General features: G+C 47.7%; 1 protein-coding gene across 6 annotated transcripts in view; it reads right to left on the reverse strand.

Annotated features, from left to right (window-relative positions):
- Positions 1 to 25,959, reverse strand: part of ACACA (acetyl-CoA carboxylase alpha) — a 305,545-nt gene that overhangs the window by 101,145 nt on the left and 178,441 nt on the right. For all 6 annotated transcript variants that reach the window (XM_087717132.1, XM_087717127.1, XM_087717128.1 and 3 more), the window contains 3 exons: positions 23,579 to 23,782; positions 21,744 to 21,899; positions 20,064 to 20,210 (listed from right to left, as the gene is read on the reverse strand). In XM_087717132.1, coding sequence (XP_087573258.1) covers positions 20,064 to 20,210; positions 21,744 to 21,899; positions 23,579 to 23,782 — 507 coding nt within the window. The remainder of the gene's footprint in view (positions 1 to 20,063; positions 20,211 to 21,743; positions 21,900 to 23,578; positions 23,783 to 25,959) is intronic.

Consider the following 25,959-nt stretch of genomic DNA (forward strand, 5'->3'; position numbering starts at 1 on the left):
GCAGAACCTGGGAGTAGAGTTAAAAGGGGGCTCAGCCTACAATCCCTATGTAGCCACAAGCAGACTAAACCTAACCCCCTTGGAATTCTGTGGACCCTTCGTTCTAACCGAGGCTTCCCAAGAGCATGAGGAAACTCCTGGTCCCTACAAAAAACCCTTTTAGCAGTTAGATTTATAGCAGTTAGATTTATATACCGCTTCATAGGGCTTTCAGCCCTCTCTAAGCGGTTTACAGAGTCAGCATATGGCCCCCACAGTCTGGGTCCTCATTTCACCCACCTCGGAAGGATGGAAGGCTGAGTCAACCTTGAGCCGGTGAGATTAGAACCGCTGAGCTGCAGATAACAGTCAGCTGAAGTGGCCTGCAGTACTGCACCCTAACCACTGCGCCACCTCGGCTCTATATTTTATTAATTTACTGTGAATTCTGCTCATTCACATCCAGCAAAGTCTTTCAAGGGAGGATTTATAGCAGCGATGGCAAACCTTTTTTGGCTCACGTGCCATAAGGGGGGGGGAGCGCAGGGTGGGGGGTCGTACGCGGGCAGGCCACACTCATAATGCAACACGCGACCCTGCCAGTGCGCCTGAGAGGCTCTTCCCCCCATTTTTTGCATGCTTTTTCTGCCCTCCCCAGGCTTCAGAGGCTTTATAGGAGTCTGGGGAGGGCGAAAACAGCCTCCCAAGGCAAACATGGGCTAACCGGAAATTTCATTTCATTTCATTCATTTATTATATTTATATGCCGCCCTTTTCCCCCGAAGGGGACTCAGGGCGGCTGACAAATCAAATCTGGGAACGGGGGGGGTACAGACAAAAATTAAAAAAACAAACATGACAATACATGATTTAAAAATGCACAACAGTCATACCATTCGAGACGGGGGCAACAGCTCTTTAGCCCCAGGCCTGTCGGAACAGCCAGGTTTTAAGGGCTTTGCGGAAGGCCTGGAAGGTGGTGAGGGTTCGAATCTCCACGGGGAGTTCGTTCCAGAGGGTCGGAGCAGCCACAGAGAAGGCTCTCCTCCGGGTAGTCGCCAGTCGACACTGGCCGGCGGATGGAATTCGGAGGAGGCCTAATCTGTGGGATCTAATCGGTCTAGTGGAGGTAATTGGCAGCAGGCGGTCTCTCAAGAAATTCGGGAACCAACTTCCAGTTTGTTCGTAGGGTTGATTTAAGCCCTCTGGAGGCTTCAGGGACCTTCAGGAGGTTCCCGAACTTCCGGTTTGCCCATAGGGCCGTTTTTTTTTTGTGCTCCGGAGGCTTCAGGGAAGCTCCTGAAGCCTCTGCAGGGCCTCTGGGGCGGGGGGAGGCTCTTTTCGCCCTCCCCAGGCTCCTATAAAGCCTTTGGAGCCTGGAGAGGGCGAAAAATTGCTTTTAAAAAGGCTGAACTCAGCTGGCCAGTGTGCACATACTTGCTGGCCAGCTGACAGGGCAACGCCTCACTTGTGGCACGCATGCCATAGGTTCGCCATTCCTGGATTTATAGTCACAGACCTTGGAGAGCTGCCAGGCTGATATCTGCAAAAACTGACAAACCAATTAAACTAATTGTCTCCTGCAAACTCCATTCCCCTTTCGCTCCTCTTTTATTTCCTCTGGGAGGGGCCATTCATCATCCACCTGTGGACTTACTCCCAAGTCCACCCCTGTTCTTTAGCTGTTCCCTTCGTCCGGCAACTCTGTGCATGCGCACACTGGGAACAGGCTCCAGCTGTTCTTCTGCCCCATTGATCTCCGACTCCGAAGGCAGCTGGTAACTGTCAGACGGCTCTGCCCCCCCCCTCTGCCTCCGACACAGAGCGCTCATCAGAGCCTTCCCCAGACTCCAGGACTGGCCCATCTTCCTCCCCAACCTCCTCACTCTCCGAATCTGTTGCCAGCTCCTCTGGCCGCTGGCGGGCCACAACACCCTTATTTTGACTTCAAGCCAGTGCTAACGGTTACTTGAAAAGATTCCTCTGCATAATCACCAGAAGCCATAAATAAGCTTAATTGGACCTTCATGTGTGGATCTGATATTTTGCACTTGACAGTTACAGAAGTAATGGGTAATCATTGGAAGACCTGAAGGACCTGATTGGGAACTGATCCACCTGGAGAAAAATCTCTCCATCTGGTCAAACCGCATCCACACTGACCTGATGGCATATAAACATCATCATCATTATTATTATCATCTACACCAAAAGCACTCTGGGCAGTGAAGCAAGATAAAAACACAGTGCAATTATCAAGATGAGAGAGAGGGAGGGAGGGAGGGAGGGAGGGAGGGAGGGAGGGAGGGAGGGAGGGAGAGAGAGAGAGAGAGAGAGAGAGAGAGAGAGAGAGAGAGAGAGAGAGAGAGAGAGAGAGAGAGAGAGAGAGAGAGAGAGAGAGAGAATACAAGATTGAGGCCCCAATGAAATCCTCAACACTCATAGATCACACAGAGCTCCATTACCCAAGGCCCCAATCAAGCCGCTACTATTTGTAATGTCTTTACAGAAATCTACGGAACAAATGCATGTAGAATATTAGGAATCGTTTTGGTCAATGAAACTCGAAAGGATATTTGCGAAGTTGGAAAAGACAAAGAAGAGCAATTAAAATAAGCTAAGGGGTTAGGCTGCCTCTCTTACTAGGAAAGGCTGTAGTGTAATCTAGTAAATGCAGTGGTGGGATTCAAAAATGTTTACTATTGGTTTTGTGGGCAATGATGTGGCTCGATGGGTGTGGCTTTGTGGACTTGGCAGGGGAAGGATACTGCAAAATCTCCATTCCCTCCCCACTCCAGGACAAGGATACTGCAAAATCCCCATTCCCTCTCCACCCCACCAACCTGCTTTCCAGCTCCGTTCTCCTGTGCAGGGCAACAAAAGAAGACCCAGTCGTTCAGCTGGGACTCGGGAGGCTATGAATAGATGTGGGTGGGGCCAGCCAGAGGTGGTATTTGCCAGTTCTCCGAACTACTCAAAATTTCCGTTACTGGTTTGCTAGAACTGGTCAGAACTGGCTGAATACCACCTCTGATCCAGAGGTCCCCAACCCCTCGGGCTGCAGACCAGTACCAGTCCATGGCCCGTTAGAAACCGGGCTATGCAGCCAGAGGTGAACAGCAGGTGAATGAAACTGCACATGCGCAGGATTTATGTTATGCGCTGCCCATCCTCTCCTGATCTATGGAAAAATTGTCTTCCAAGAAAGTGGTCCCAGGGGCCAAAAGGGTTGGGGACCACTTGGTTCAATCCACATGCTCAGAAGAACTCCTACCATGTTTCCCTGAAAATAAGGCAGGGTTTAATTTTCTTTTGACCCCCAAAGTAAGCGCTTGGCCTTATTTTCGGGGAGGTCTTATTATTTTTGAGCTGCAGGAGGCCCCTTAACCTCGGTCCATGGATCAGCTGATCCAGAGAGGGACGGATGTTCTGTCTCTGTTTTTGGCACACTCTTGCCAACCCTAGCGTTGCTGGTCTGTCACTTTCTTTGGGGCTGCCACTAAAAGGGGTGTGGTAGCTAGGGTTTGGAGGAACGGAGTCCCTGAGGCCATTCCATATGGATGGCACGTGCATGTGCGGTGCGTGGGGCATGTTCCCCCATTACCCCCAGGAAATGGTGGGGACCAGCTGTGCATGCATTTAAATCTTTTAGGGGAAGGTTTATTTTTTTGGTGGTGGGGGGGCTTATTTCAGCGCATGCGCTCAAAAGCCCGATTGGGCTTATTATCCGGGGAAGTCTTATTTTCAGGGAAACAGGGGAAATGCTATGGATAGTATTCTCAGAGGGACTCCCAGAGAAGAAACAGTGAAATGGCTAGAAGTGGAGCAGATGACCACAGAAGAATGAGTGAATCAGCTCTTCATAATTCCTCTCCAGACTAGGAGAAAAGTTGAAATTGCCCACAAGTGCTCCATACAGTTGCTCCTCACAAGGACGCCACAAAACAGTAGTTTTCATAGGGTTTAGGACTCTGTGATATAAGGGAATAGACATCTTGATTGATTGATTGATTTTATTATATTTATATGCCGCCCTTTCCCCCCGAAGGGGACTCAGGGCGGCTCCCAATTCAAATCAGGGAAGGGGGGTACAGACAGTTGCAATAGACAGTTGCAGTGGTGCGATTCAAATAACTTAACAACCATTCTCTGCCCTAATGACCAGGTGGGTAGGCGTGGCTCAGTGTCATGTGACTGAGTGGGCATGGCCAATTCAATGTCACTTACATTGATGAGTGCTTCACCTTAGCTGTTCAATGTAATGAGAGTTAACTGGAGAGGCAGTTTCTGTAAGCAGGGCAATAAAGATTAGGCTAGAAACAACACCTGAATGTTTCCTTCCTGCCTTCCTTACAGGATTACCCCTTTAAAGTGAAAAAAATTGACATTTCTTCTAACAATCAGCTCTCCGAACTGCTTAGAAAGTTAACAACCGGATCTCCCGAATAGGTGCAAACCGGCTGAATCCCACCACTGGACAGTTGGAATCTTTAAGGTTACAGGGTGTGTATACTTTCTTTTCTAGCAGCTTTTGTACATTGCTTGTTAACTGCTTTTCTGCTTTTAGGCATCAATGTTTTGTAGCACCAAATGAATTTCCCTCAATCCTTAGCGAAATAAGTTTTAAATACAAGATTAAGGACCAAAAAAAGTACTTTGGAATATCCAACAAAAGGACGATTAGAACTTTGATTTTTGAAAGTTAAAAATGCACTTAGGGTCCAGATGGATTTGAAATAAGATTTTGGAATTAATCCTCAGAATCCTTCCCATGGGAAAAGGCTTTGTTTAGAATCCTCTTTTTAAAAGCCACGGTTGATAGACTTTGAAGATTGGACACTAGGGGGAACTGGTGAGAACTAAAAGTTACAATTAAAGGAGGAGAACGGATAAATTTGACTTACCAATACAGAATGAACCAAAATATTTTTACTATTGAAGGTTATTTTTGAACCATGAACTAAGAAATTAATTTTTAAATAGACTGTGTTTAAAAGATGTTACGAAAAATTTAATAAGTTGCATCTGACACAACTGAGACTGATTTGAAAGTGGATTTTAAAATGACAGACTATAAGAATGATATGGTAAAAGATACTACACTGGACATAACAAAAACCAACTGATATGTTAATAAGTACTGTAGGAGGGATATTCAAATAACAAACTAAGATGCCCTGTTTCCCCGAAAATAAGACCTCCCTGGATAATAAGCTCAATCAGGCTTTTAAGTGCATGCACTAAATAAGCCCTCCCCTCAAAATAAGCCCTCCCTGAAAATATTGCAACATGGCAGCAGCCATGAGGTGACCATGCTCACCACATCCTGAACCTCAAAAATAATAAGACCACCCCGAAAATAAGGCCAAGTGCTTATTTTGGAGTTCAAAGGAGAATAAGATCCTGTCTTATTTTCGGGGAAACATGGTAGTGACATGGATAATTTTCCTACACTGGATTTACAAAAGAGGCTTGTTAAAGCTTTGAAGAATTTTGTGAGAAGGGACTAAACAAAAAATAAAATCAAGTTCTAGGGCATTATTTGAATGGACTAAAGATCAAGATTGTTAAAGTAAAAGGGAGGAATATAACACTGGTTTATTTGATCAAGATTAAAACACATATATTTTTATCTTTAATCGACTTTTGCTAACTGGGGCTGAACAATGAGGCTTTAAAGATTTGTTTATAAATATGGGATAGAATATGACAAAATCATTTGTTGTATTTTAAGAAAGGATAATAAGTTACTAAAATGGTTTATCCTTGTGATGAAAGAGAAGTCATTTGTCTATATAGTAATCTTCCTATCTTTCTATTTTTCTAAAAATGTTTCTATTTTTCCTTTTCTATTTTTCCTTTTCTCCACATTTTATTTTTTCTGTCCTTTTCTTTTTTTTTGTATTAGTTTTATCTTTTCAGTTGTAAGTTTTAATAAAATCGTCATTAAAAAAAGATACTACTCCCAGACAAAAGAACTAGCCAGCTGACATAAATAATGTCTACCAGGGTGTTTACAGCTACATTTTTTTTAAAAACTCAAGATGGCCAATGTTTCAATGTGCAAAGAAACAAAGAAACAATGAGCTTCCATTGCCCTGTGGTGGCCGCCATCTTGACTTTTTTGCACAGACCCTGCAGACCTCACAGCCCAACCTGTTCCATTGTTCACAAACCAGCCCATGGTGCGCATCTGTTGTGGCCCGCAAGTGGCCAGCGGAGCTGGCAGCAGAGTCAGACAGTGAGAAGGTTGGGGACGAGCATGGACCAGGCCTGGAGGCTGGGGAAGGCTCGGACAAGGGCTCTGTGTCGGAGGCAGAGACTGGGCCAAGGCCGTCTGGCAGTGATCAGGTGCCTACGGAGCTAGACAATAGTGAGGCAGAGGAACAACTGGAGCCTGTTCCCAGTGTGCGCATGCGCAGAGCTGCCAGAAGAAAAGAACAACTCAGAAACCAAGGTCAAAGTCACAGGTGGAAGGTGATTGGCCCCTCCCATAGAGGGCGTGAAAAGGGGAGTGGGCTTTTGCAGGAAACGATTCGTTCAGTCCGTCATTAGATTCGTTTCAGGAGTGTAAAGATCTGTCCAGCGAATCTCAGAGACTCTGTGCCCAGTCTTCCCTTGCACTTCATTTGGACAATATTTACATGGCAGCTTTCCAAGATAGATAAGGTCTGTGGTCATAATATTCCTTTGAAAGACTGTTTGCCAGGCCTTTGCTGAATGTGAAGGAGAGGAATCCACATTCGTTTAATAAAAGGGGATTTGTCGGGACCAGGACTCTGCCTCGTGCTTTTTGGCATCTCAGAGCCGGCCATTCTCTCCTTGTAGCCAGCTTGGAAAGTCAGCACTGGCGTGTTGCTTCCAGTAAACCATTTATTCTCATCCAGGAAAGGCACTTTAATGCCAGAACGTGCCATGAAGGAGATGGTTTAGCAGAGGATCAATTACGAGAGCGCTCTCTCTCTCTCTCTCTCCCCCCCACCAGCCCCCACTCCCCATTTGAAGTCGGAATTGCTGCAAAGGAAGAAGAGTGACACCTAGTGTTGAAAGGGAAGAAAAAGACAACCCACCAAAATTGGGTTGCGTTTGAGCAGCTGGTTCAGGTTGTGTTTGCAAAGATGGGAATAATTGAAGACTTAGAAGGGCCAGTTACTCACTATCCTTTCTTGAACCTCGGTCCTCAGAGACACTTGCTTTCCACCTTAGCAATCTACACCACCATGGACCATCAATGGTCCCATGGAAAGGTCTATCGGTAAGGCTGGGCTGTTGACCATCCATCACCGGGTTCCAAAATCCATTCATCGCACATCGAAAGCAACTGGAGCACAACCTTCCCGGGAGCACCTTGAGATGGGCCGCCTGTATATTATTTGCAAGTTTATTATAAGACAGGCTGGTCTTCATGCCATCCAACCCCATCCAGGCTGAATATTGTTAATAACTGGTGTTATTAGTAACCCCACACACATTTCTAACATTGAAGCTATGGTGGAACAATGAGCGATTTTCATAATATTGAAGGAAAATACCTAGTAAGGGATAACAAACACAGGGTGCAAAGAAATTGTTATTTATGTTTAAATGAATTAACGGGGAAATGTAAAAGGAATGTGAAATGAGAAAATAGTGTTGAAGTTGGAAGGTAAGAATTTCACATGCTATTTGTATTATGATTGTTAATGTTGTCTTAAAAAGATTTGAGTCAATGCAATGCCCACGAATTATGTATGTTTATTACTGGAAAATAAAAATAAAAATTGGGGGGGAAAAACCCTATCCAGGTATAAAAAGAGGGAGGTCTCAGAAGGCAGAGTGAAAAGGATGCCGTTGTGTTGAAAGAGACAAAAATAAGGAAGATCTTTAGGGGAAAAAATCTTAAAGTCCAACTGTCAGCCTCTGCTTTGCTGTTGCTTCGGCTGCCATGAAACGGGGAGGGAGGGCATGGTATTTGGGAGGGGTTACTCATTGTGCTGGAGGAAGGTTCTGGAGTTCAGCTGCCTGTCTGACTACGCATGCGTAGGAGATTCCCGCCAGGACTAACGGCACCGACATTCCATCTTCGTGATGCCTTTTGAAGTTATCTCACACCTGACACTTGGGAGAATTATGATTGGACTGTAACTGTGATGCCAAGGGGTGGGGAATGGGCTATTCTATATATCAATTGCTTTCGCGCCTAAATAATCAGACTTCGCTTCGCTATGCCTTTAATCATTTATAATTAGTAAAAGTACACTTGATTTCTACGCATGGAGTCTCATGGTCTTCTTTCCTAATTATCTAATGGAGAGGTTCTGACACCAACGCTAAAATAGTCCGAAGAAAATTTTCTTAGATCGGGGGTGTCAAACTCAATTTCATTGAGAGCCACATCAGGGTTGTGCTTGACCTGGGGGGGGGGGGTGGCCGGCATGGGCATGGGTGTGGCCCGCTCAATGTCACTCAGGGGTGCCTTTGGTGGCCCAGGTGAGGCTGGCGGGATCCATTGTCTCTAGTGGAAGAAGGCAAGACCATGGAGAATGTCAAGCCCTTGTCCTCCAGAGGAGCCTTGCCATCCCTCTCAGGCCATGCGGAGGACTCCTGGATGGCGGCGCAGAGTGTACAAATAAGCTTGTTTCGCTAGGACTCTGCCAGTGAAAATGGAGCTCGGGAGGGGCGCTCTGTTTTCGGCTGCGACGGCCTCCTGCAGCACTTTGCTAATGAAAACGGAGTTCATGTGCCTTTCCCGAGCTCCATTTTCAGCCGTGATAGCCTGCTCCAGCACTCTGTCAATGAAAACGGAGCATGATAGGGCCACATGCGCCCCTCCTGAGCTCCATTTTCGGCTGTGGCAGCCTGCTCCAGCACCTGTCAATGAAAATGGAGCATGATAGGGCCACATGCGACCCTCCTGAGCTCCATTGTCAGCCGGGACAGCCTGCTTCAGCACTCTGCCAATGAAAATGGAGTTTGATAGGCCACAGGCACCCCTCCCAGGGCTCCATTTTCAGCAGGGACAGCCTGCTCCAGCAGTCTGCCAGTGAAAACAGAGCTTGGGAAGACCATGTGTGGACCATGACTCACCATGTGAGGACCCTGACTCAATTTGCTAAAAAAATTGTAAACCGCTTAGAGAGGGGCTGAAAGCCCCATGAAGCGGTATATAAGTCCAATAAATAAATAAATAAATAAATAAATAAATAAATAATAATTATTATTATTTCTTTGTCTTGTATGCCGCCCACTCCCGGAGGACTCCGGGCGGCTCACAAAAGACAAGGAAAAGGGGAATAAATAAATAAATAAATAAATAAATGTGTGCCCCTCCTGAGTTCCGTTTTTGGCTGTGATGGCCTCCTGCAGCACTCTGCCAACGAAAATGGTGTAGACCAGTGCCCGGTCGGCGTGGGCTGGGCTGAGGCACCATGGGCCAGTCCTTTGCTGTTTCCAGGGTGGCCCTGTGGTCCCGATTTAAGCACCCCGCGAGCCAGATCTGGCCCCCAGGCTTTGAGTTTGACACCCCCCCCCCTGTCTTACATGGACAGGAAGACAGCATTTGAAAGAACAAAATCAGCCAGAATATGCTTTCCTGCGTCTCTTTGTCACACCATCCTGCACTTTAGAGAAATGTAACCGTACAGGTGTCCCTTGACTTAGGACTCTTGGCTTAGTGACAGTTCAAAGTTACGATGGGGAAAGTATCCGTCAGTTTAAAAGAGCACTTACGTACAGCAACATTTTTTTTCTCCTGCCTGGTTCCACGCATCTTTAAAAATCCCAATTAACTAAAAAAATGTAAGTCCGGAAACATTAGCTACACTCACTCTGGAGATAACCCTGTGGAGTACTAGGGGAACTGCAGATGGATGGCAGGCTGCAAATCACCCACTCCAGGCTTAATTTTTTCCCCCCTCTTTCTCCTTCTGAATGGGCATTCAGACCACCTTATTTTAACCGTTTAGTGTCAGAAAACAGTCCAGCAAAACAGGCAAATGGGAAAGTGAATTATCTAAAAGTGATTATTCTGTTCAAGTGCCCAAAGGTAGAAGATACACACGAACACATCCCAAAAAACAAGCATAAAGATGAAAGTTTCCTAGGCTGAGTTAGCAGAGGGGTAGAATCAAGATCACGTGAAGTATTAGTATTGCTTTATAATGCCTTGGTAAGGCCACACTTGGATTATTGCATCCGGTTTTGGTCGCCACGGTGTAAAAAAAGATGTTGAGACTCTAGAAAGAGTGCAGAGAAGAGTAACAAAGATGATTAGGTGACTGGAGGCTAAAACATATGAAGAATGGTTGCAGGAACTGGGCATCTCTAGTTCAGGGGTCAGCATACTGCGGCTCTGGAGCCGCATGTGGCTCTTTCCTCCCTCTGCTGTGGCTCCATCACCGGTCGACACCAATTTTGAGAGGAGCTTCCAGTGGGTTGGGGGAAGCACAGTGCGCTAGGAGAAGACTCTATGGCAAGGGGAAGGTTTTCCAGTTGTCTCCACAACTGATAGGGCTTTCGGTTATGACAGGTAGAGGAAAAAGTACGCCGCTCTAGGAGGAGACTCTATGGTGGGGGAACTGAACTTCCGGTCAGCTCCAGAATTGAACAGGGGGCTTCCGGTTAGGACCTTTGTGGCTCCCGGTGTTTTCTTTTCTGTGGGAAACGGGTCCAAATGGCTCTTTGAGTGTTTAAGTTTGCCGACCTCTGGTCTAGTTTGATGAAAAGAAGGACTAGTGGGGACATGATAGCCATGTTCCAATATCTCAGGGGCTGCCACAAAGAAGAGGGAGTCAAGCTATTCTCCAAAGCACGTGAAGGCAAGACGAGAAACAACAGATGGCAACTAACTAATCAAGGAGAGAACCAGTCTAGAAATAAGGAAAAATTTCCTAATGGTGAGAATAATTAATCAATGGAACGACTTGACATTGTAGGTGCTCTAACCCTGGAGGTTTTTAAAAATAAATTGGACAGCCATTTGTCTGAAATGATGTAGGGCAGGGCTGTCAAACTTGATTTCATTGAGGGCTACATCAGGGTTGCATTTGACCTTGGGGGCTGGGTGGGCGTGGTCAGCTCAATGTCACTCCTGTCGGGCCTCTTGTGCTGGCCCGAGTAGTCTGCCAGTGAAAACGGAGCTCGGCAACACCATGGGCCGGCCCTTCACTGTTTCCAGGGTGGCCCTGCAGACCAGAACTAAGCACCCTGCGGGCCGGATTCAGCCCGTGGGCCTTGAGTTTGACACCCCTGGTATAGGATCTCCTGCCTGAGCAGGGGGTTGGATAAAAGACCTCCAAAGTCCCTTCCAACTAAATAAAATTGAAGATAGAGCTTCAATAGCATCATTACCGCCATTTTTTAACCATACAGCAGACTTCTGCCACACATAATTCAGCATTTAGCCCCTGCTGAACACACTCGGTCCCATCTAAAGTTTTAGGAAGGTAACCTTGCTTCTGTCTTTCCCTAAATTCATTTATTTAGGGGGGGAAATCATATCATTATGACCATTAAATCAGTGGTGATATTCAGCAGGTTCTGACCAGTTCTGGAGAACTGGTAGCGGAAATTTTGAGTAGTTTGGAGAACCAGTAAATATCACCTCTGACTGGCCCCACTCCCATCTATTCTCTGCCAAGTCCCAGCTGATGGGGAGGGAATGGGGATTTTGCAGCATCCTTTCCCTGGAGTGGGGAGAGAATGGGGATTTTGCAGTAAACTTCCCCTGGAGTGGGGAGGGAATGGGGATTTTGCAGTATCCTTCCCCTGGAGTGGGAGGAAATGGGGATTTTGCAGCATCCTTCCCCTGGAGTGGGGAGGGAATGGGGATTTTGCAGCATCCTTCCCCTGGAGTGGGAGGAAATGGGGATTTTGCAGCATTCTTCCCCTGGAGTGGGGAGGGAATGGGGATTTTACAGCATCCTTCCCCTGGAGTGGGGAGGGAATGGGGATTTTACAGTATCCTTCCCTTGGAGTGGGGAAGGGAATGGGGATTTTGCAGTATCCTTTCCCTGGGGTAGGTGGGAATGGGAATTTTGCAGTAACCGTCCCCTGGAGTGGGAAGGGAATGGGGATTTTGCAGTTTCCTTTCCCTGGAGTGGGATGGGAATGGAGATTTTACAGTATCCTTCCCCTGCCATGCCCACCAAGCCACGCCCACAGGACAAAAAAAATTTGAATCCCACCACTGGACCATTTATTTACAATGGCACTGAAAAAAGGGGCATACAATGGGTCCTCAGACTTACAACCACTGCAGCATCTCCACGTAATCAAAATTCGGGCACCTGGCAATCAGCCTCTATTTATAATTATATAACTATAATTGGCAACCAGAGTCATCTGAATGCCATTTATGACTTTTTCAGCTGGCTTCTGACAAGCAAAGACACTTTGGGGGGGGGGGGAAGAGACCTGGATTTGCTTAACAACCACATGATTCGCTTAAATGCAATGATTCACTTCACAACCATGGCCCCCCAAAAACGTCGTAAAATCAGGTGCGACTCGCTGAACAACTGCAGTTCTCAAGCAATGTCCCAATTGTGGCCGTAAGTCAAGAACTACCTGTATGTTCTGTTTTTCCACAAAATCCACGGCTGATGCCTCTCTGGTATGCCCGGAGGATGGTGCCATGTGGGCTACTTAAAGCTCCCCATACAGGAAGGGAGGTTGCTATTTATAGATAGTCCTCGACGTGCGACCACGATTGAGCCCAACCTCTTGGTTGTTAAGTGAAACATTTGTTCAGTGAGTTGTGCCTCGTTTTACGACTTTTCTTGCCACTGCTGTTAAGTGAATCGCCGAAGTGGTTAACTTACTAACACGGTTGTTAAAGTGAATCTGGCTTCCCCGTTGACTCGATTTGTCAGAAGGTCGCAGGAGGTGGTCACGTAACCCCGGGACACTGCAACCGTCATAAATATGAGTCCGTTGCCAAGGCTCTGAATTTTTATCACACCATCATAAGGATGCTATATGGTCGTAAGTGGGAAAAATGGTCATAAGGCACTTTTTTCCAATTCTGTTGTGACAGGTCACTAAATGAACTGGGGTAAGCCAAGGTATAGGCCCCCTAGACAGATGGGGGAAAAATGTATTCCGCTCCAGGCGAAGCAAGAGGCCGCCGGTTTCCCTCCGAGACGGGCGGAAGGGGTTAAAAGAAATGTGCGTGCTCGGGAAAGAGTGAGCCAGTGAGCGTGAATGGCTGGTCTTCGGGTACAGGGTCCCATATAATAAGACTATTTGTATTCATACTGGCAGAATAAACACTCAGTGTTCATGCCAAGCGAGCCTCGCGCTAGTAATTTCAGCCCAAACACAGCTCGGTCCCTTGGGAATTTCTCTACTCCCCTGGTCTCCAACCACTCCAAATGTGAAATGAGAGCTAAGAAGTGGATTTCGGGGTGGGGGGTGGTGTGTGTGTGTGTATGTGTGTAGAAACAGAGGCAGACAAAGACCAGCAAGGAGAAATCCGTATGCCACACTTGAACGCGCTTTTTGCTTTGCAAGGAGAAACGGTTAACGTTATCGAGGGTTTCACCGTCCAGCTCTACGCGGAGGAGGACGTCTCTTAAAATCTTCCCGTCCTCCAATTTCTCGTACCTTAAAAATCTCTCTCTCTATCTGAACCGAGCAGTTTAATTCTACGTCCTGGCCAGAATCATAGGCTACTAAAAGCACGTATCGGAATTTTAAAATTGAAGGTGCTCTCTGAGCTTGGTGGTTTTCTTGCAGATGTTTCATGACCCAAAGTAGGGAACGTCATCAGGGGGCATTGATGATGTTACTTAGTATGGTAATGAAAGGTCTGCAAGAAAACCACCAAGCTCAGAGAACACCAAGGACCCCTCATTTTAACCCTGAGCTATACGTTGACCCCAGCAGTTGCCAAGCTCCCCGAATTTTGATCACATGAACAGGGAGGATGCTGCAAGTGTGAAAAAACAGTTGTAAGTCACTTTTTTCAGTGCCGTTTAAACTTCAACCGTCGCTAAACGAATGGTTGTAAGTTGAGGGCTACCTGTGTTGGTTGGGAGGAATTTCCTAGGCTTTTGACAGGATTTTTTCCCAGTCTTCCCTGGAGACATTAGAAAACAAATTTAGCTTCCTTTCCATATGAAGAATAGGAATAAGAATGTGAATAAGACAGGGTCTTATTTTCTTTTGACCCCTGAAATAAGCACTTGGCCTTATTTTCGGGGAGGTCTTATTATTTTTGAGGTGCAGGAGGCGGTGAGCCTGGTCACCTCATGGCTGCTGCTGTGTTGCAATATTTTCAGGGAGGGCTTATTTTAACCGTCTTCTCCGGTTCCAAACTTGGCTGCCGAGTCTTCCAGCAGCGGCTGCTCTAGGAGTGCGCTCTATGGTTGTGGGCTGGCTGCTGGAAGACTCTCTGTCCGGAAGACTCTCTTACAGAGTCTTCCAGCAGCCAGACCACAACCATAGAGTGGACTCCTAGAGCAGCCGCTGCTGGAAGACTCGGCAGCCAAGTTTGGGAATTTGGAACCGGAGAAGACGTGATGCTCGGAGTGCGGCGGCTGCGGCTGCAGGGAGAGCTGGGCCCGGACATGTTGAGCTAGGAGGCATGCCTGCTGGGGGCGAAACAGGCGTTCGCGCAACCCCCTTCTCCAGCCGAGCAGAGCTCCATGCACTGACCTAGGGGGTATCCCTAATGTGCCAAGCTGCGGGAGCTGGGGAGCGGGCAGAGCACCACGTGGCTTGGCGCCTTAGGGATACCCCTAGGTCAGTGAATGGCGCTCTGCCCGGCTGGAGAGGGGGTTTGCCAGGCGGTTGCTCGTTAGCTTGGTGACCTCATGGCTGCTTCGCCCCTGAGGCTGTCCCCGGCTCTTCAGGAGCCAGTTCGCAGCCACCCGGCAACTCCCCCCTCCGGCCAGGCAGAATGCCACTCCCCAACCTAGCGGTATCCCGGAGGCAGCAAGCAATGTGAGCGCCTTTCTCCCCCCCCCGGCTCCTGCAGCTTGGCGCCTTCAGAATACCACTATATCGTGAGCGGTGCTCTGCCTGGCAGGAGGGGGGTGGGTGGTTGTCCAGGGGGTTTATTTTCGGGGCTGGGCTTATATTTTTGCCCATGCGAAAAATGTGGCAAGGCGTTAGTTTCAGGACAGGTCGTATTTTTGGGGAAACACGGTATATAAATACAACACAAATGTAACAAAGGCAAGAGTAAAAACATTGGGTTTCTGTCGTGATGGTCTCTTGTGACGAGCCGATAGACAGAATGGAAGCAGTTAGCTTCCTTCCATAATTGGGGCATACCAGGGGTTGTGACACTAAATACACACCTATTTCCCTGGCTCAGCTGATAAGGAGGAGGACCTTGTGGCTTAGTGATTTGATTTGATTTGATTTTATTGAGATTTGTAGGCCGCCCTTTTCCCTGAGGGGACTCAGGGCGGCTCACATAAAATCGGGGAAGGGGAAATACAGACAATAACAAAGACACATATAATAAAAACAGTAACCAACATGCATTCATCATTCGGGAGGGGCAACTATCTTCATCCCCAGGCCTGACGGGCTAGCCAGTTCTTCAAGGCTGTGCGGAAGGCCTGGACGGTGGTGAGGGTACGAATCTCCACGGGGAGTTCGTTCCAAAGGGTCGGGGCGACTACTGAGAAGGCCCTCCTCCTTGTAGTTGCCAGCCGACACTGGCTGGCCGATGGGATACGGAGGAGGCCCAATCTGTGTGATCTTATTGGTCGCAGGGAGGTAATTGGCAGAAGGCGGTCTCTCAAGTATCCAGATCCACTACCATGTAGGGCTTTATGGGTGATTAACAGCACCTTGAAGCGCATCCGGAAATCGACAGGTAGCCAGCGCAGCTCGCGGAGGATAGGTGTAATGTGGGTGAACCGCGGTGCACCCACAATCGCTCGCGCGGCTGCGTTCTGTACCAGCTGAAGACGCCGGATGCTCTTCAAGGGCAGCCCCATGTAGAGCACATTGCAGTATTCCAGCCTAGAGGTCACGAGGGCCCGAGTGACTGTTGTGAGTGCCTCCCGATTCAGGTAGGGTCGCAACTGGCGCACCAGGCGTACCTGGGCGAATGCCCCCCTAGCCACAGCCGTCAAATGGTGGTCGAATGATAGCTGTGGATCTAGGAGGACTCCCAAGTTGCGGACCCTCTCTGAGGGGTATAGAGTTTGACCCCCCAGCCTGAGAGATGGAATATTGGTGGAATCCTTGGGAGGGAAACACAACAGCCACTCGGTCTTTTCTGGGTTGAGCACAAGCTTGTTAGCCCTCATCCAGTCCATAACCGCCTCCAGGCCCCGGTTCATCACGTCTGCCGCTTCATTGGTGGTTAACACATCTGCCTAAGATGTAATACAGCACAGGTTCGAATCCCAGTAAGGGTGTGGCTAGCTTGAAATAGATCTATACTCGTCTCCCTTTATTTATTTATCAGCACAAATACAACACAAATGTAACAAAGGCAACAGTAAAAATATTGGTTTTCTGTCTGGATGGTCTCTTGTGACGAGCCGATAGACAGAGAATGGAAGCAGTGAGCTTCCTCCCATATGTGGGCATACCAGGGGTTGTGACACTAATTACATACTTACTTACATACATACATACATACATACAGACACACACACACACACAAACAAACGCAATACAGAAAAAAACCCTAGGTATAAAAACAATATAAAAATACCACATTGCACAGTCCTGTAAGGGAAAGAGTGGCAGAAACTGGGGGCAGAGTTAAAAGAGGAATCAGCCTAGAATCCCTACATAGCTACAAGTGAGTTCGGTTCAACCTTTTTTAAATTCTGTGGGGACCCTTATCTAATTCCTAGAAGGTGCTAACTGTTTGTTGAGAAGATTCCTGTTCATAGCCATTTAGCAATAAATCAGTTTAATTGGATTATCACCTATGGGCATCACCTTTTAGTGCCTAACAATCCATAGCCAAAGTGTACCAAACCTGTAATTGTGTATTTTGATATTGTAAGCCCCCCCCAGAGTCTTTGGGAGTGGATGGCCATAATAACACCATTAAAAAATAGCAATAGCAATGGCCCCTAGACTTATATACCACTTCACAGTGCTTTACCATTCTCTGTAAGCGGCCTACAGATTCAGCCTATTGCCCCCAGCAATCTGGGTCCTCATTTTACTGACCTTGGAAGGATGGAAGGCTGAGCCAACCTTAAGCCCAGGATCAAACTCCTGGCAGTGAGTAGTGACTTACCCTGCAATACTGCATTCTAACCACTGCACCACCATACAGAAAAAAAACATTTTTAATTTTAACACCCTCAAACAACAATCTCTGCATATCCTTGGGGAGAACTTGATAGGTGAACAAAAATGCCAAATCCGGCCTGAATGTCTGACTATGAGACCAACTACAGTAATATGCTGGCTGGAGAATTCTGAGAATTGAGTCCATACATTCTTAAATTGTCACATTTGAAAAACACCGATCTAAGCTAAGCCCTATTCTCATTTTTTATCCATAAGCCCAGCCCAGAGTGAAAACGAAGGACGAAGTTGGGTCTTTTCTGTTATTTTTCAACAACCATTCCAGAGTTCACACAGATAAGAAGACATATGATAGTCTGTACCAGAACATGGCTTAATATGCCAATAGAAGAGGGTATTTGCAGCTCGGGGTTGAAATGAGGGGTCCTTGGTGCTCTCTGAGCTTGGCTGTTTTCTTGCAGACGTTTCATTACCCAAACTCAAAGAGCTCACTGTAACAGCATTGCCAAAAAGGCATTAAGAGTTGTTAACCTAATTTTGCAAAGCTTCTTCTCCGGTAATATTGTACTGCTAACTAGGGCATACAAAACCTTTGCCAGACCAATTCTCGAATACAGTTCGTCTGCCTGGAATCCACACTGTTTATCAGACATTAATACAACTGAACGGATCGAGAGGTATTTCACGAGAAGAGTCCTCCACTCCTCTGCTCACAATAGAATCCCTTACGCCACCAGGCTCAAAATTTGGGACTTAGACAACCTGGAATTGCCCTGCCTATTGTCTGACCTTAGCATAATATGCAAAATTGTCTGCTACAATATCCTACCTGTCAACGACTACTTCAGCTTCAACCTCAATAATACACGGGCAAACAAAACCCAACTCAATTGCAGAAAATACGACTTCAGCAACAGAGGGGTCAACGCCTGGAATGCTCTACCTGACTCTGTTGTTACATCCTCAACCCCCACCCCCCACCCCACAGCTTCAACCTCAAACTGTCCACTGTCGACCTCACCCCATTCCTAAGATGTCCGTAAAGGGCAGGGGTGGGTTTCAACTGGTTCGCGGCGGTCCCCGCGAACCGGTTGATCGGCAAACCCGGAAGTAAGTAACTTCCGGGAACGGCGAAGGGCCCCACCCGCCCACCCACGCTTTTTACCGGTCTTTGAAGGCTTCTGCGCTTCCACACAGGCGCATGGCACATACAGCGCCTGCGCGATTCTCCGCGAGCAGCTGGAGCATCGCGCAGGCGCTAAGACGCACGTGTGAACTGCGCGCGTGCACGAGGACGCCGCCGGCCCCGTTCCAACCAAACCAGTTGGAATGGGATAAGCAACCCACCAATGGTAAAGGGGGTGTGCATAAGCGCACCAGCGTGCCTTCCATCCCTGTCCTACTGTCCCCATTTATTTATACTCATTTCCTATGTTCATGTCCGTGTTCATACTTATACCTGTTATCTTGTACACGTTTAACAAACTAAATTTTTTTAAAAAATTACTCTAGGTAACATATATCAGTACACACGAGACAAAGCAAACAAACAATCAAGGAGAAAACCAGACCCCCACTGAGACACTGGCAGGACAAGCTACTGTATATAAACGGGCACTCAATCCTACATTCACTAGCACTGATGATCTTACTTAGTTGGGTAGTGAAACGTCTGCAGGCAAACAGCCAAGCTCAGAGAGCACCAAGGATTCCCCAGAGGTTCATAACTTCGATATTAGGAGGGCAGACAGAAGATTCAATATTTGGAAAAAGTTTGAAAAACAATCCTCGAGATGCCAAGTTGTTTTACTGCTTTGAAAAACCAAAATCTCAACCATACTTTGAACATGTCAGCGAAAGAAAATGGTCGTTGAGACAGGGAACGAGGAAGAAGGAGGGAGGGAGAAAGAGGGAGGGAGAGAGAGAAAGGAGCAGGAAGAGAAAGAGAGAGGAAATGAGGTAGAGAGGGAGGGAAAGAGAGGGAGAGGTGTAGAGAGAAAGAGGAAGGGAGCAAGAAGGAGCAAGAAAGAGGGAGGGAGGGAAAGAGAGAGGGAGGGAGAGAGAAGGGAAAGATGAGGAAAGGAGAAAGAGAAAGGAAGGGAGAGAAAGAGAGGGAAGAGAGACACACAGAGAATGGGTGGGAGGATGGGGGAGAGAAAGAGGGAGAAAGGGGGAGAGAGAGGAAGAGAGAGAAAAAAGGGAAAGGAAGGAAGGGAGTAAGAGGGGGCAAGAAAGACAGGGAGGGAGGGAAACAAAGGGAGGAGAAGGGGTAAAGAGGGAGGGAGAGAAAGAGGGAGAAAGGGAGAGAGGAAGAAAGAAAAAGGTAAGGGAGGGAGTAAGAGGGATCAAGAAAGAAAGTGAGGGAGGGAAAGAGAGAGGGCAGGAGGGAGGGAGGGAGAAGGAGGAAAGAAGAGGAGGAAAGGAGAAAGAGGGGGAGGGAGGGAAAGAGAGAGGGAAGGAGGGAGAAGGGGTAAAGAGTAGGAGAAAGAGAAAGAAAGAGAGGGAAGAGAGACAGAAAGGGTGATAGGATGGGGGAGAGAAAGAGGGAGAAAGGGAGAGAGAGAGAAAACAGAGAAAAAAGGGGGAGAGGGAGGGATAGGAGATAGGGAGAGAGAGAAGTGTGGGAGAGGGAGGGAGAGAGGGAAAGAGGGAGAGAGGGAAAGAGGGAGAGAGAGAAAGAGGGAGAGAGAGGAGATAGAGAGAGAGAGAAGAGGGAGAGAGGAAAAGAGAGAAGAGAGGGAGAGAGAGGAAAGAGAGGGAGAAACGGAAAGAAAGAGGAGAGGAGAAAGGGAGAGAGCGAAGAGGGGACAGGAGAGATTGAGATTTCTGTAAAAATAGCAGGTAATAAACCAAAGAGGGAGACTTGCCTCGTTCCCTCCAGGAAGCCGATTCATCTGTACCAACTGGCCTTGGTCATCCAGGACAAGCTCTGTATATGTCAGCACCTCAGAAGGCAAAGGCTGGGCAGGGAGAATCGCAAACTCCTTCATAAAGTCCCATAACTTGATCAGAGCCTATAAGAATCAGAAGGGGGGGGGTTGATTATTTTTTTAGCCTTTTCATTATTTTTTCTAATCACTCTGATCTTTGGGGCTTGGTTGAAATGTAACAAGAAACTTAAGATTCTGTATCCTGAACCTGGGTTGCGTATCGTGGTTTGTTTTCAGCCAACCTAGATTAATGTAGAAAGCGCAAACTAAAATAAGGCTTCGGGCTCACGGGTAACCGCCCCTCCGAAACTTGTTGCTGAACACAAGCTTGTGTTCACACAAACACACACACTTGTGTTTTGTAGCAGGACAGAGAAAAAAATATGCATTGCAGCAGGAGTAATTCCGAATGGTATTTAACAATTTAATATCACTTTAATCCAGCGAAATCCAACAAAATAAACCCAACTTTTATTATGACCCTGCACGTTTGGAGGAAGGGGAGAATGCAGTCCTTTATTTGTAAAAAAAAATGTAAAATTTATTGGCTGCCCATATCTAGGTTCGATCTAAATATATCTGATAGAGCAATGGTGCTCAACCTGTGACCTGTGACGGGACGTCATGTCATCACAGAGGCTGCTGTGGCCCACAAGTGGCCAGCAGAGCTGGCAGCAGATTCAGACAGTGAGGAGGTTGGGGAGGAAGATGGGCCAGTCCTGCAGTCTGGGGAAGGCTCTGATGAGGGCTCTGTGTCGGAGGCAGAGGGGGCCAGAGCCGTATGCCAGTTATCAGCTGCCTTCGGAGTCAGACATCAGTGAGGCAGAAGAACAATTGGAGCCTGTTCCCAGTGTGCGCATGCGCAGAGTTGCCAGACGAAGGGAACAGCTAAAGAACAGGGGTCGACTTGGGAGTAAGGCCACAGGTGGACGGTGAATGGCCCCTCCCAGAGGAAATAAAAGGGGAGTGAAAGGGGAGTGGAGTTTGCAGGAGACAAAGGAGGACCTTTGTGGCTCTTTGAGTGTTTAAGGTTGCCGATCCCTGTGCTAGGCAGACGGGGCAAGTAACAGGGGCACAAGCCAAACTAGGAGGGCAGAAACACCTTCCACAGTCATCCAGGTCATGGTTGTCCCAAAGGTGCTTTTTCAAGAGGCACCCGGACTTTCTGTTTTTTTCTTTGAAGATGTTGCGCTTCTCATCCAAAAGAGCCTCAGAGCCGAGGTGGCGCAGTGGTTAAATGCAGTACTGCAGGCTATTTCAGCTGACTGCAGTTCTGCTGTTCAGCGGTTCTAATCTCACTGGCTCAAGGTTGACTCAGCCTTCCATCCTTCCGAGGTGGGTAAAATGAGGACCCAGACTGTGGGGGCGATATGCTGACTCTGTAAACCGCTTAGAGAGGGCTGAAAGCCCTATGAAGCGGTATATAAGTCGAACTGCTACTGCTATTGCTATAGCTTCTTCACCTCTGACTGGATGATCCTTCCATTCCCCCCCACCATCCAGTCAGAACCAAAGAAGCTTCTTGATGAGAAGCAAAATGTCTTCGAAGAAAAAAATCCGAAAGTCCAGTTGCCTCTTGAAAAAAGCACCTTCGGTTCCCCTTTCCTCTGTCCTTACCTGCCGAAACATTTCAGGAATATCATATACGTAGGTTGTCCCCAGGGACTGTGCCTGGAATCTCTTCGACTGGAGTAAGTCCTTCGTCACGTAGGGAGTATTGATCAGCATCCCATGTAGGGGCCCTTGCTTATCGCCGTAAGCCTGGAACATAATCTGAAAAGAAGAGAATGTACATCCAGGATTAAATCAGATCATTGTGATTCTTTTTTTTTTTTAAAAATCCCTCAATCTGGATTCCGCAAAGGCTTTCGACAAGCTTTAAGCCCTTTTGTTAGCCGAGAATCCTGGAAACTGCCTTTAAACAGATCAAGAAAGCAGTTAAGAACTTTTGAGTCACCCTTCCAACTATTCTATTTTTTGCCACCGTCGTTAAGTGAATCCCTGCTGTTGTTAAGTTTGTAACAGGGTTATTAAGTGAATCTGGCTTCCCAAATTCAGTGACTGAATTTTTATCTTGTGACCATGGGCAGGGGTCGGCAAACTTAAACACTCAAAGAGCCATTTGGACCCGTTTCCCACAGAAAAGAAAACAGCGGGGGCCGCAAAGGTCCTAACCGGAAGCCCCCTGTTCAATTCTGGAGCTGACCGGAAGTTCAGTTTCCCCACCATAGAGTCTCCTCCTAGCGCAGCGTCCTTTTTCCTCGGTTCTACCACAAAACCGCGGACGACAAAATCGCGGTCGACGAAAGCGCGTATGTGACGTCATCACAGAGCGACAAAAAAGATCGAAAAATGTAAAAATAAAGCTAAAACCTTCTCCTAACCCCCCCAAACCTAACCCTAAACCTAACCCTTAACCTAACCCTAAACCTAACCCTTAACGTAACGAAAAACCTAACGCTAACCCTTAACCTAACGCTAAACGTAACACTAACGCTCTAACCCTAACCCTTAACCTAACCCTTACCTTTATGTGAATCGGCTTGCTGTAATTTAATTTTTATTTCAATTTTTCGATCTTTTTCGTCGCGTTGTGATGATGTCACATACGCGATTTCGTCGACCGCGCTTTTGTGGAACGCGCTTTTGACGGGTCACGTTTTCCTCTACCTGTCATAACCGAAAGCCCTATCAATTGTGGAGACAACTGGAAAACCCTCCCCTTGCCATAGAGTCTTCTCCTGGGACACTGTGCTTCTCTCCTCCCCCACTAGAAGCTCCTCTCAAAATTGTGGCGCCGAGCGGTGACGGAGCTGCAGCAGAGGGAGGAAAGAGCCACATGCGGCTCCAGAGCCACAGTTTGCTGACCCCTGACCATAGGGATGCTACAATGGTCGTGAGACAAATGCTCCAATTTTTTCAGTGTCTTCAAACAACCAGTAAACAAATGGTGGTAAGTCTACGGCAGTGATGCCTAACCTTTTCATCCTCACGTGCTGAAATTGTGCACACGCGCATGACAGCACCTGCATGCATGCCCACACCCACAGTGTAATGTGCCCTGCCCACTGCCCATGTGACCCCCTGCGCATGTGCACGACCTTCCCGTGCCCTGCGTTGGGCCTAGCAGGCCTCCCTGAAGTCTCCTGGGACCAAAAACGGATGACGGGGGGGAGGGCTGCCACACACCCCCGTACTCCCCCCCCCCGCCCCTACACATGTCTCCTGCATGCGCTGCAGAGACCCAAAAATCAGTACTGGCCAGCAGCAGGTGCATACACATGCGTGGTGGAGCTGAGCTGGGCAAGGGCTTGCGTGCCCGCAGAGAGGACTCTGCGTGCCACCGATGGCATAGGGTTTAGGGCTACTGCATTGAAACAGGAGCTGACAGCCGCAGAGAAAGAGAAGCAGTTTTCCAATGATAATCCTGCCTTCATCTGATGGAGGCATACCTGGGCAGTTCTGGAGTCTGTCACTTCCTTGTACAGGCTTATGTCAAGGTAATAGCCGGACTCGTTGGTCAAGAAGAGCCGGATCGGAATAGCCTTGCCGCTGGGTGCGAGCTGGATGTTAATCTTCAGCTCAGCTTGCAAGACTCGGAGTTTCCACAGGCGACTCCCGTAGCGCATCACCATGCTCCGAACAGATTCCTCGATCTAGGGGACAAAAACAGAGCGTGTCAGATAGGAGAATTTGAGGATAAGCCACACAAGGCTTGCAAAGTCATTCAACCAGGAGATCAAGGCCTCTTCTGGAATTGAGGATGGGATGGGATAGGGGACAGGGGACAAGGATAGATGCAATAGAAATAGGAATAGAAATAGAATAACAGAGCTGGAAGGGACCTTGGAGGTCTTCTAGCCCAACCTCCTAAAGCAGAGAACCCTACTCCACTTCAAAAAAATGGTTATCCAACATCTTCTTAAAAACTTCCAGTGTTGGAGCATTCACAACCTCTGGAGGCAACTTCTGTTCCACTGATTAATTGTTCTAACTGTCAGGAAATTTCTCCTTAGTTCTAAGTTGCTTCTCTCTTTGATTAGTTTCCACCCGTTGCTTCTTGTCCTGCCCTCCAGTGCTGTAGAGAATGGGTTGATCCCTCTTCCTTGTGGCAGTCCCTCAAATACTGGAATACTGCTACCATTTCACCCCTAGTCCTTCTTTCCAATAGATCAGACATACCCAACAGACCAACAGGCAAACAAACAAACAATTTCTACAATACAATACAATACAATACAATACAATAGCAGAATTGGAAAGGACCTTGGAGGTCTTCTAGTCCAACCCCCTGCCTAGGCAGGAAACCCTATACCATTTCAGACAAATGGTCATCCAACATCTTCTTTAAAACTTCCAGTGTTGGGGCATTCACAACTTCTGGAGGCAAGTTGTTCCACTGATTAATTGTTCTCACTGTCAGGAAATTTCTCCTTAGTTCTAAGTTGCTTCTCTCTTTGATTAGTTTCCATCCGTTGCTTCTTGTCCTACCCTCCGGTGCTTTGGAGAATAGCTTGACTCCCTCTTCTTTGTGGCAGTGTCAGGCTTGGGAACCATCGCTGTATTGGGCCTCAAGCCTGCCATGTATTCAAACATATTCTACTGTGGGAAACTGGGAAGGGGGACTGTATGGAGCATGGAAAGTATGTAGCCACAATAACATTCCTTCTTGGAAAGTCAAGGTTGCCTTGTCCCTGCACCTAACTGGAACTGGATGGGAGGAATCTTCCTTCATGGCAATGGGAGATTGGACCCCGTGATGGACTTGTGGGTGTGGGGGCAAGATCTTGAACTTTTCAACTGGGTGGGGAAAATCTGGAAGCTTTCAGATTCGGGTTTTCCACAGATGTGCCAACATGTCTCTCTTAATAAATTGGAACTTTGAGGAATGTCTAGCCTCCGGGTATTATCTGTTTGAGGATGCTATTTGGAACCCTGACAAGGCAGCCCCTTAAATGGAAGACTGCTATCAACCTCTCCCCGGGCTCTGGAGGCTTTCTTGAAGCCTGGGGAGGGCAAAAACGGCCTTTCCGTGCCCTCCCTGCTCCGGAGGCACTCCAGAAGCCATAAATGGATCTTTTCTGAACTTCCGGTTGGTCCATTGGGGCCGTTTTTTCTCTCTCCCCAGCTTCTGGAAGCTTTCCTAAATCCTGGGGAGGGTGAAAAAGGCCTCCCCCGGTTTTTTAGAACCTCTTCTGTAGGTGTGGCCTGCTTTGTGGGAGTGGCTTGCCGGCCATGTGACCGGGTGGGAGTGGCTTGCCAGCCATGTGACCAGGTGGGAATGGCTTGCCAGCCATGTGACTGGGTGGGCATGGCCAACTTGTAAAATGTGGTGAAACTCACTTAACAACGCTCTTGCTTAGCATCCAAAATGTTGGCTCAGAAACTCTGGCATTTGAAGCAAGCAAGTCTTAAAGCTGTCAAGTTACAAGACCCTTGCACCCCTAACCCTTTAGAAAAGAAAAACCCCAGGGGTGTTCAAACTTGACAGCTTTAAGACTTGTGGACTTCAACTCCCAGAATTCCTCCTCTCGCTCTTCATCTTGATGATGTGCGGACGGGCGGGGGAAGGAAGCTGGAACCGGTTCTAAACGGCACTGTAGATTTGTGGAACCTCTTCTATAGAGGAGATTAGAACTGGCAGGAACCCACCCCTGCCCCGGAAGGCCAAAAATATGTGTGCGGCCGAGCTGATGGCTGGTGTGTCAGCAAATATGGCTCCACATGCCACCTGTGGAACCCGCACCATAGGTTCACCATCACAGGCCTAATGGGATATGGATCACTGGATTTAAGAGCCAAGGTGGCGCAGTGGTTAAATGCAGCATTGCAG

The sequence above is a fragment of the Thamnophis sirtalis genome, unplaced genomic scaffold (assembly GCF_051295495.1).
Source record: "Thamnophis sirtalis isolate CommonGarterSnake01/CBP01778 unplaced genomic scaffold, rThaSir2_p1.2 scaffold_6, whole genome shotgun sequence".
Taxonomy (NCBI): domain Eukaryota; kingdom Metazoa; phylum Chordata; class Lepidosauria; order Squamata; family Natricidae; genus Thamnophis; species Thamnophis sirtalis.